This window comes from Sinohyriopsis cumingii, chromosome 15 (assembly GCF_028554795.1).
Source record: "Sinohyriopsis cumingii isolate HCF-2022 chromosome 15, ASM2855479v2, whole genome shotgun sequence".
NCBI lineage: Eukaryota > Metazoa > Mollusca > Bivalvia > Unionida > Unionidae > Sinohyriopsis > Sinohyriopsis cumingii.
The window spans coordinates 27,740,629-27,752,774 of NC_142975.1; the positions used below are offsets into that span (position 1 = coordinate 27,740,629).

The following is a 12,146-nucleotide window of genomic DNA, read 5'->3' on the forward strand; positions in this document are numbered from 1 at the left end:
ATTTTGGGTTTTTATTTTGTCATCAAAATGTTTTTGGTAGTGGTTTCTCTTTCCTTGTTCAATGATATTGCTTACTTTATTTCTTCATATTTTCTATTCAGCTTCATTACCACTGATTTCAAGTGGTCTCATCTCTTGATAGTATCGAAAAAAATTGTGCTGACCCAACCAGGTTGATGATTGTATTTAGCTCTATTTGTCTTCAAAGATGTATTTTATTTAACAACTTCCAAAAACAGAAAACTTAAAAGACAGAGTGCTTAAAATATCTTCAGTATCATCACAAATTTTGATAGTATCCCAGTGTATTTGCTCTCAATCCTTGATGAAATTTTCATTATTGAAAGCTTTAAAAAAGCTGTATATGATAGTTTTATGAACTTTCTTTTCTCCTACATTGTTGATATGTTTTCTTTCGAGAAAATTGCAAAATGATTACTTGAACCAATTTTTGGAACAGAAATTATTGAAACACTTTCTTTAGTGTGTGATGTGTGATTTGGATTTTTAACGTAGCTTTAACGATTTTTCAGTCAAATCGCTATGATGTCTGCAGTGTGGCAGTTTATAGTGATATCTAGCACTGGGGCATCATGCCGCAGACATGTAGCATGATGTCACACCCAGTCACATTTTATCCTATCACCACACCGACCAGTCCTAACACTAACCTCTTAATGCTGACCGCCAAGCGAGGCAGCTGTAAGTACCATTTTTGTAAGTCTTTGGTATGACTTGGCCAGGGATTGAACCCATGACCTCCAGCTGTTGTTGTTGTTTGTTGTTTTTTGGGTTTAACGCCATTTTTCAGCACACGATAGGCTATACATGGCGGCCAGTATTAATGGTGGAGGAAGATCATGGGAAAACCCCAGAAAGAACCACTGACCTACGATAAGCTACTGGCAAGCTTTCTCACATACCCGCATTCGCCGAATCTGAGACTCGAACCTACGCAGACAGAGGTGAGATGGCAGTGATCCGTAATGAAGAGTGCTTTAGACCACTCTGCCACTCGAGGCGGATGTTCTAACCACTAGGCCACCAGAGCAGTTTAGTATTTGTGTACATATTGTCTGTAAGTGTTTTGGAATTGGATGTTACCCTTCTGGTTTAATTGACTAAATGTGAAATCCCTATAGGTTCAACAAAATCCAACCAATGTTTCTTGATTTGTTGATTCAGGAGGTCCCTATTTATGTTACCTAATATGTAAAAAACTTTCTCTTCATTTATAATTTTCTCTATTTGATATAAATGATCATGATTTGGTTCTTTCCTTTGTCTGGATGATCTTGCTGTAACTTGGTTCTTGATGATCATGATTTGGTTCTCTCCTTAGTTTGAATGATCTTGCTCTAACTTGGTTCTTGATGATCATGATTTGGTTCTCTCCTTAGTCTGGATGATCTTGCTGTAACTTGGTTCTTGATGATCATGATTCTTTAAGAGCATCGGTTTCAGGAGAAAAGATTAAAAAAAGCAATAGCTCATTTATGCACCGGATTTTCCAAACTTTATTTTGAGAAAATTTATCAATTACTTAAGTCTGAAATAGTTTGGGTGGGTGGGTCAAATTAGGTTTCCACACTAATTTTTTTTGATTTTGTGGTTGATGTTTTCCACAAATATAAAGACTGAAGAAACAGTTTTATACTTTCTTCCATACTAGAGGCATGTCGATGAATTTAAATTGCGACAAAAGTGCCATGTGTTGCAAAACCATGAAGATGGGTTTTTCTCTCAAATACATTGCCTGGTTACATTAGGAAATTATGTTTTGCTACCTCCAAATCCAGGCCAACCTGAAAGATGAAAAAATGCCTTTCCATCTATGCATCATCTAGATGAAGTGAAGTAATTTTTAATGGTAATTGCTGCTGCAAGGTGGCCATCCACAACTGAATGTTAACAGTTTGAACTTTGCTTGCAACTGTGAACAGTGCCTCTGAAGAATCCATTGCAATTTATAATCAATTTTGACCATCCAATATTTATTTTCAGTAGTATATTAAGGCAGAGATTGTTATACATGATGTATACAACACTTGCATTTTTCATGGATAATTTATACATTTTATACTGGTCATTATTATCTATATGATGTATGTAACATTTGCATTTTTCATGGATAATTTATACATTTTATACCGGTCATTATTGTCCCTATGATGTATGCAGCATTTGCATTTTTCATGGAGAATTTATACATTTTATACTGGTCATTATTGTCCCTATGATGTATGCAACATTTGCATTTTTCATGGAGAATTTATACATTTTATACCGGTCATTATTGTCCCTATGATGTATGCAACATCTGCATTTTTCATGGAGAATTTATACATTTTATACTGGTCATTATTGTCCCTATGATATATGCAATATTTGCATTTTTCATGGAGAATTTATACATTTTATACCGGTCATTATTGTCCCTATGATGTATGCAATATTTGCATTTTTCATGGAGAATTTATACATTTTATACTGGTCATTATTGTCCCTATGATGTATGCAACATTTGCATTTTTCATGGATAATTTATACATTTTATACTGGTCATTATTGTCTATATGATGTATGCAACATCTGCATTTTTCATGGATAATTTATACATTTTATACTGGTCATTATTGTCTATATGATGTATGCAACATTTGCATTTTTCATGGATAATTTATACATTTTATACTGGTCATTATTGTCCCTATGATGTATGCAACATTTGCATTTTTCATGGATAATTTATACATTTTATACTGGTCATTATTGTCTATATGATATATGCAACATCTGCATTTTTCATGGAGAATTTATACATTTTATACTGGTCATTATTGTCCCTATGATGTATGCAACATTTGCATTTTTCATGGAGAATTTATACATTTTATACTGGTCATTATTGTCCCTATGATGTATGCAACATTTGCATTTTTCATGGAGAATTTATACATTTTATACTGGTCATTATTGTCTATATGATGTATGCAACATCTGCATTTTTCATGGATAATTTATACATTTTATACTGGTCATTATTGTCTATATGATGTATGCAACATTTGCATTTTTCATGGATAATTTATACATTTTATACTGGTCATTATTGTCCCTATGATGTATGCAACATTTGCATTTTTCATGGATAATTTATACATTTTATACTGGTCATTATTGTCCCTATGATGTATGCAACATCTGCATTTTTCATGGAGAATTTATACATTTTATACTGGTCATTATTGTCCCTATGATGTATGCAACATTTGCATTTTTCATGGAGAATTTATACATTTTATACCGGTCATTATTGTCCCTATGATGTATGCAACATCTGCATTTTTCATGGAGAATTTATGCATTTTATACTGGTCATTATTGTCCCTATGATGTATGCAACATTTGCATTTTTCATGGATAATTTATACATTTTATACTGGTCATTATTGTCTATATGATGTATGCAACATCTGCATTTTTCATGGAGAATTTATACATTTTATGCTGGTCATTATTGTCCCTATGATGTATACAACACTTGCATTTTTCATGGATAATTTATACATTTTATACTGGTCATTATTGTCTGTATGATGTATGCAACATCTGCATTTTTCATGGAGAATTTATACATTTTATACTGGTCATTATTGTCCCTATGATGTATGCAGCATTTGCATTTTTCATGGAGAATTTATACATTTTATACTGGTCATTATTGTCCCTATGATGTATACAACACTTGCATTTTTCATGGATAATTTATACATTTTATACTGGTCATTATTGTCTATATGATGTATGCAACATCTGCATTTTTCATGGAAAATTTATACATTTTATACTGGTCATTATTGTCTATATGATGTATGCAACATCTGCATTTTTCATGGAGAATTTATACATTTTATACTGGTCATTATTGTCTATATGATGTATGCAACATCTGCATTTTTCATGGAGAATTTATACATTTTATACCGGTCATTATTGTCTATATGATATATACAGCATTTGCATTTTTCACTGAGAATTTATACATTTTATACTGGTCATTATTGTCCCTGTGATGTATGCAATATTTGCATTTTTCATGGAGAATTTATACATTTTATACTGGTCATTATTGTCTATATGATGTATGCAACATTTGTATTTTTCATGGATAATTTATACATTTTATACCGGTCATTATTGTCCCTATGATGTATGCAACATTTGCATTTTTCATGGAGAATTTATACATTTTATACTGGTCATTATTGTCCCTGTGATATATGCAACATTTGCATTTTTCATGGATAATTTATACATTTTATACTGGTCATTATTGTCTATATGATGTATGCAACATCTGCATTTTTCATGGAAAATTTATACATTTTATACTGGTCATTATTGTCCTTATGATGTATGCAACATTTGCATTTTTCATTTAAACATTTTATACTGGTCATTATTGTCTATATGATGTATGCAATATTTGCATTTTTCATGGAGAATTTATACATTTTATACTGGTCATTATTGTCTATATGATGTATCCAACGTCTGCATTTTTCATGGAGAATTCATACATTTTATTCCGGTCAGTATTGTCCCTATGATGTATGCAACATTTGCATTTTTCATCGATAATTTATACATTTTATACCGGTCATTATTGTCTATATGATATATACAGCATATGCATTTTTCATGGAGAATTTATACATTTTATTCCGGTCATTATTGTCCCTATGATGTATGCAACATTTGCATTTTTCATGGAGAATGTATGCATTTTATACCGGTCAGTATTGTCCCTATGATGTATGCAACATCTGCATTTTTCATGGAGAATTTATACATTTTATACCGGTCATTATTGTCCCTATGATGTATGCAACATTTGCATTTTTCATGGAGAATTTATACATTTTATACCGGTCATTATTGTCTATATGATGTATCCAATGTCTGCATTTTTCATTTAAACATTTTATACCGGTCATTATTGTCCCTATGATGTATGCAATATTTGCATTTTTCATGGAGAATTTATACATTTTATACCGGTCATTATTGTCTATATGATGTATCCAATGTCTGCATTTTTCATGGAGAATTTATACATTTTATTCCGGTCAGTATTGTCCCTATGATGTATGCAACATTTGCATTTTTCATGGATAATTTATACATTTTATACCGGTCATTATTGTCCCTATGATGTATGCAATATTTGCCTTTTTCATGGAGAATTTATACATTTTATACTGGTCATTATTGTCTATATGATGTATGCAACATTTGCATTTTTCATGGATAATTTATACATTTTATACTGGTCATTATTGTCTATATGATATATACAGCATATGCATTTTTCATGGAGAATTTATACATTTTATACTGGTCATTATTGTCTATATGATGTATGTAACATTTGCATTTTTCATGGAGAATTTATACATTTTATACCGGTCATTATTGTCCCTATGATGTATGCAACATTTGCATTTTTCATGGAGAATTTATACATTTTATACCGGTCATTATTGTCTATTTGATGTATGCAACATTTGCATTTTTCATGGATAATTTATACATTTTTTACTGGTCATTATTGTCTATATGATATATACAGCATATGCATTTTTCATGGAGAATTTATACATTTTATACCGGTCATTATTGTCCCTGTGATGTATGCAATATTTGCATTTTTCATGGAGAATGTATGCATTTTATACCGGTCATTATTATCTATATGATGTATGTAACATTTGCATTTTTCATGGAGAATTTATACATTTTATACTGGTCATTATTGTCCCTATGATGTATACAGCATTTGCATTTTTCATGGAGAATTTATACATTTTATACTGGTCATTATTGTCCCTATGATGTATGCAACATTTGCATTTTTCATGGATAATTTATACATTTTATACTGGTCATTATTGTCTATATGATGTATGCAACATTTGCATTTTTCATGGATAATTTATACATTTTTTACAGGTCATTATTGTCTATATGATATATACAGCATATGCATTTTTCATGGATAATTTATACATTTTATACCGGTCATTATTGTCCCTATGATGTATGCAACATTTGCATTTTTCATGGAGAATTTATACATTTTATACTGGTCATTATTGTCCCTATGATGTATACAGGATTTGCATTTTTCATGGAGAATTTATACATTTTATACCGGTCATTATTGTCCCTATGATGTATGCAACATTTGCATTTTTCATGGAGAATTTATACATTTTATACTGGTCATTATTGTCCCTATGATGTATGCAACATTTGCATTTTTCATGGAGAATTTATACATTTTATACCGGTCATTATTGTCCCTATGATGTATGCAACATCTGCATTTTTCATGGAGAATTTATACATTTTATACTGGTCATTATTGTCCCTATGATGTATGCAACATTTGCATTTTTCATGGAGAATTTATACATTTTATACCGGTCATTATTGTCCCTATGATGTATGCAACATCTGCATTTTTCATGGAGAATTTATACATTTTATACTGGTCATTATTGTCCCTATGATGTATGCAATATTTGCATTTTTCATGGAGAATTTATACATTTTATACTGGTCATTATTGTCTATATGATGTATGCAATATTTGCATTTTTCATGGAGAATTTATACATTTTATACTGGTCATTATTGTCTATATGATGTATCCAACGTCTGCATTTTTCTTGGAGAATTTATACATTTTATTCCGGTCAGTATTGTCCCTATGATGTATGCAACATTTGCATTTTTCATGGAGAAATTATACATTTTATACCGGTCATTATTGTCCCTATGATGTATGCAATATTTGCATTTTTCATGGAGAATTTATACATTTTATACTGGTCATTATTGTCTATATGATGTATCCAACGTCTGCATTTTTCATGGAAAATTTATACATTTTATTCCGGTCAGTATTGTCGCTATGATGTATGCAACATTTGCATTTTTCATGGATAATTTATACATTTTATACTGGTCATTATTGTCCCTATGATGTATGCAATATTTGCCTTTTTCATGGAGAATTTATACATTTTATACTGGTCATTATTGTCTATATGATGTATGCAACATTTGCATTTTTCGTGGATAATTTATACATTTTATACTGGTCATTATTGTCTATATGATATATACAGCATATGCATTTTTCATGGAGAATTTATACATTTTATACCGGTCATTATTGTCCCTGTGATGTATGCAATATTTGCATTTTTCATGGAGAATGTATGCATTTTATACCGGTCATTATTATCTATATGATGTATGTAACATTTGCATTTTTCATGGAGAATTTGTACATTTTATACTGGTCATTATTGTCCCTATGATGTATGCAACATTTGCATTTTTCATGGATAATTTATACATTTTATACTGGTCATTATTGTCTATATGATATATACAGCATATGCATTTTTCATGGAGAATTTATACATTTTATACTGGTCATTATTGTCCCTGTGATGTATGCAATATTTGCATTTTTCATGGAGAATGTATGCATTTTATACCGGTCATTATTATCTATATGATGTACGCAGCATTTGCATTTTTCATGGAGAATTTATACATTTTATTCCGGTCATTATTGTCCCTATGATGTATGCAACATTTGCATTTTTCATGGAGAATGTATGCATTTTATACCAGTCATTATTGTCTACATGATGTATGCAACATTTGCATTTTTCATGGAGAATGTATGCATTTTATACTGGTCATTATTGTCCATATGATCTTGATCTGTAATACTCTGGTGTGATTGTATTGTACTGTCTTGGGTTGCCTTGGTAATACAAATTTGGCTATTTTAACAGTTTGTATGTTTGTTTGATGCACTTGTATGCTTTTTCATCTCTCTTTCATTACAGAGATGACAATCAAATGCAAGAAATGCAGATACTTTAAAGTTGTAGAGGAAAATCATAAGATGTGCCTTATCAGCACAAAATGTTTTTCCTCACACCCGTGTATCAGATGTGCAATGTGGGCAGAATACATTTGGCTCAACATCTTGAAATGGCAATTGTAGGGTCATGATAATTGGGCATGCTTAAAGCTTCCAAAACATGAAGTGTTAAGCATTCATATGAATTCAGAATAAATGACCAGTCTTGTAGGGTCTGTCAGAATGCCACCTTCACCCCAACAAAGATGCCTAAAACAATGCCTACAACATTGATTACTTTAGTTCCAGTGGAAGCCATGCCAAGTCTTTCCACTCAAGCCGTATTGGAATCATATATAATATACATACTACAGCAATCTCTGTCATCTAGAATGGTGACAAGCAAAGTTGGATGAAGCTGTGACCATTTTTAACCCAATTTAGCAGCTCATTGGGCATAAATCCATATCTCCATCTGTGTATCAACTTAGGACCTTCTGACTTTGCATACTTACCTGGTCCATCATTTGCCATACACCATTCTGGCTGCTAATCAATAGGGTCTGCCATTTGGACAATCAGTGTATCATTTTGATAGTCATGAATTGGTCATCTCAGACAGGTGACTCTACCCAACAGTTCTTATAGCAACAGCATCCTATGTTTGGCAGACTGACCTGGCTGACCAGTCAGCTGACTGCTTTGACCGAGCATAACCATGATACATGTACATTGCAAACTAGCATCACAGTTGGAGCCAACTATCCATCTGTCTGTCCCAGCTCTTCTGACCATGCTGTACCAGACCAGTATTCCTAAGCTGGACCATGCTGGACATGTCTCAGCTAGCCTTACTAGCATATCTGACAGGTAGAACCTTTTACATGCAACATGGTGGGGGGGGAATGAAATAATAATAATAATAATGCTTTATTTATAGATATTGACTCATTAGTTAAGGACTATTCTTCCTTGAGGCCCTCAGATCACCCAACCTTTGAATTATGGTATGGGAGTAACTTTGTTTGTTTGCCCACTCTAAGCTTCTGTCCCCAACTGACTAACTTGTTTCATTTCCTCATTAAGACAAGAGACTTGCCCTATCACAATCAAGAGACATCATTCCATGATCTCAGACATGTTAAGACATCATGGAAGAGATAGTATTGGCTGCAACAGGGACCATTTTGACTTATTGTCCAATTTTGACATACTCATGCCATGCACAATCACTTTTTGCCAGAATGGAACCTCTCTTGGGTTTTGACATTGTTTGTCTACGTTTGAGGCCCTATTTTCCACCTTGCTGAAGCAGTTATCATACAAGACTTGTTCCCTGACTGAGAGCACTAGCTACAGCTTGCAGGGTGATTGTGCTGCATTTTCTATCTCTGTATGGGAACTACATGTAGTTCTATTCTGGTGGCTCAGTCTTAATTATTAACACAACAAAGTTTCAGTTAAAACAGGTTAAGATTGATAGGAATTCAACAAATAACTATCTGCTGTATCACCTTAAGAGAGCTGCAGCATCCCATATGTTCCTTCAAAGAACCTTTATAAAACAAGACATAATACCAAAAACACTGGGTGCTGGATTAAAAGAGGGTTATTACATCGGCATACCTGGAATGCTCACATGATCAGGTGTGACTCATGAAGATTTCAGCAAATGAAAAACAAGTGATTTTAAAATGAACCTGGATTTTTCATGTAATTTCTCAGTTGGTTGGCATGCTCAGTCTAATCTCTCCAGCTTCAGTTTGCATGACATGGCCTTGCAAAGGAGAGACCTGAATTTTGCTGGGCCACTGGTAGTTGACTTGACTTGATAGTTACCATGCAAAACCAGGCATAACCTTGCAACTTTCCCTGGATTTGCTGGAGAAATGTTTGAATTTATGGTAGTAGCCAGGTGTGAGATCTCACAGGGTTCACCCATAGCATATTTAGAAATGCAACACCTTTGGTAGTGATAACCTCATGATAGGAGAAGTTCATCCATTTTGTCAAGCAGTCATCATGCTTTTACAGGGCGATGTGTTTAGAGTTTGTATGCTCGAGCATTTCCTCCTCTTGCGTTGATGTTAATGTGATCATGTAATGTATTTGATGGAGAAAGGAAATGTTTTGTTGTATGTTATGTTTCTCTGAAAACTAAACTGATCACATTAAAATTACTAGAAATTCATCCCACTCTTCCCTGCAAATATGAGCATCCTGTTTGAGGTTTCACTCAAGCTGTTCTGTTAGAGGTTTCACTCAAGCTGTTAGAGGTTTCACTCAAGCTTAAACTGCAACCATCCAAGATATGGGTGGCGACCTACTCTTTCAAGTGTTACTTCCCTTTGTCTCTGTGACATATAGACAGAAAGATGTTTTTCATCTTTCAGGAAGGACTGGATTTGGAGGTAGCAAAGGGTATTTTCCATGTTAATGTGACCAGGTAAGTATTTTCAGAGAACACATAATTTACTGAAAAAACATTCTCACCTGTAGAAATATATCACGACAGTCACTTATATCAAACAATTTACTAGACCATTTGAAGAAGTTATAAATGTACATTCATAAGTATGTTTTTATCCATAGGGTCCTGTCGATCCCTTCCGACAAGAGAGGAAGACAAAAACTAAACAGTTTGACAGCCTGAAAGAGAGAGTCGTGAAGGTAAGAATTTGGCACTTTTCAACAAACAAGAAATTCAATTTATGCATAATAGAAGAAAAAGAAAGCCTTACGTCTTGAATCTTTTCTTAGAAAGCCTAGAAAATATCTGAGATTGTTCTTACGTTTTTCACCTTGGAGTGGAGAATCTGTTTTTATATTTTTTGATTTGATAACATATGGTGATGTTGTTGGGTAAGTTCCTGACCAAGGGAATTGTAAATATTTGTGTGAAAGATTTTTGCCTGAAATTAACTGAGACTTACCACATTATGCCTGGTCTTATCTTTTCAACTTGAAGATTAAAGGAATAATGCTGTTTGCCTGGTAGAACTTTAATGCAAACCTTTTGAAGTAGTCATGGAGTTGTTTTTTGTGCTTGAAGACACATTAAGATGTCATCAAAATGTTGAATTTTGAAACTGTCATTGAAGTGTTGAATTTTGACATGAAAAATGTCATAAAATGTATTGTAAGAAGTATGGCAGTTGAATAATAACAAATTGAAACCATGTCTAAAATTCAATACTGTTTTGTCTTGATTGTAACAAAAAGGTAGTTTAAGTTAAGTTGGATATCTCTTATCAGCATAGTTAATTATCAACACACTTTGCTGACAAGGGAATTAAATGAACATTCCAGGAATTTGAAGGTTAATTAGGTCAGATTGCAATTGTTTATTTCAATGCATGCATAAGGTTGGATGGCAAGTCAGCACAATCCTGGCTAAATAGTTCCAAGAAGATTTTTGTGTCCCAAAAAATAACCATGATAACATGAAAACTAAGTAAACTACTTAATATACAAGGTCAAAAATGGCATGAAGTATGTGAGAATAGGAGTTTTCTTCATATTTCAGTATACTTGGAATTTTAATATGTACATAACATCAAATTGTAACATTATATTTCTATTTAAGTTATTCTTGTACTTGAAATTTAATCTAATTTTGATTATTTGTGAAACTGTATTTTCTGTATTACCTGGTATAACACTTGCCCAATGCTACGTTGCATTTTTTATATGATGGAAATTAATGCATAAGGCATTACAGGGCCACATCACATTTTCTATGAAGGAATTTGATCCATAAGGCATTACAGGGTCCCATAACATTTTCTATGATGGAAACCAATGCATAAGGCATTACAGAGCCATATTACCTTTTGTGTGATGGAAACCGATGCATAAGGCATTACAGGGCCATATTACATTTTGTATGATTTAAACCAATGCATAAGGCATTACAGGGCCATATTGCATTTTTTATGATGGAAACCAATGCATAAGGCATTACAGGGCATGTTTATTAAAGTTTAAAAAAACTTGACCCTTTCCAATGCTTTCAAGAAAAGTGTTTTAATATGTGTTTGATATTTTGCCTCAGTAATGTTTTATCATTCATTACATTCTCTGTGTATAGAATGTACATCTCTGCTGTATTATATATGCATCTTACTTACTGCCCTCCCATCTATTGTTATTCTCTCTCTTTCTTCAGCTTGCCATATTGTCAGAACATTCT

At 32.8% G+C, this 12,146-nt stretch overlaps 1 protein-coding gene across 2 annotated transcripts in view; it reads left to right on the top strand.

The window, feature by feature from the left end:
* The window catches only part of LOC149781457 (nephrocystin-4-like), a 95,974-nt gene that overhangs the window by 72,543 nt on the left and 11,285 nt on the right, over window positions 1-12,146 (top strand). For both annotated transcript variants that reach the window (XM_089935544.1, XM_089935545.1), the window contains one exon: window positions 10,547-10,624. In XM_089935544.1, coding sequence (XP_089791670.1) covers window positions 10,547-10,624 — 78 coding nt within the window. The remainder of the gene's footprint in view (window positions 1-10,546; window positions 10,625-12,146) is intronic.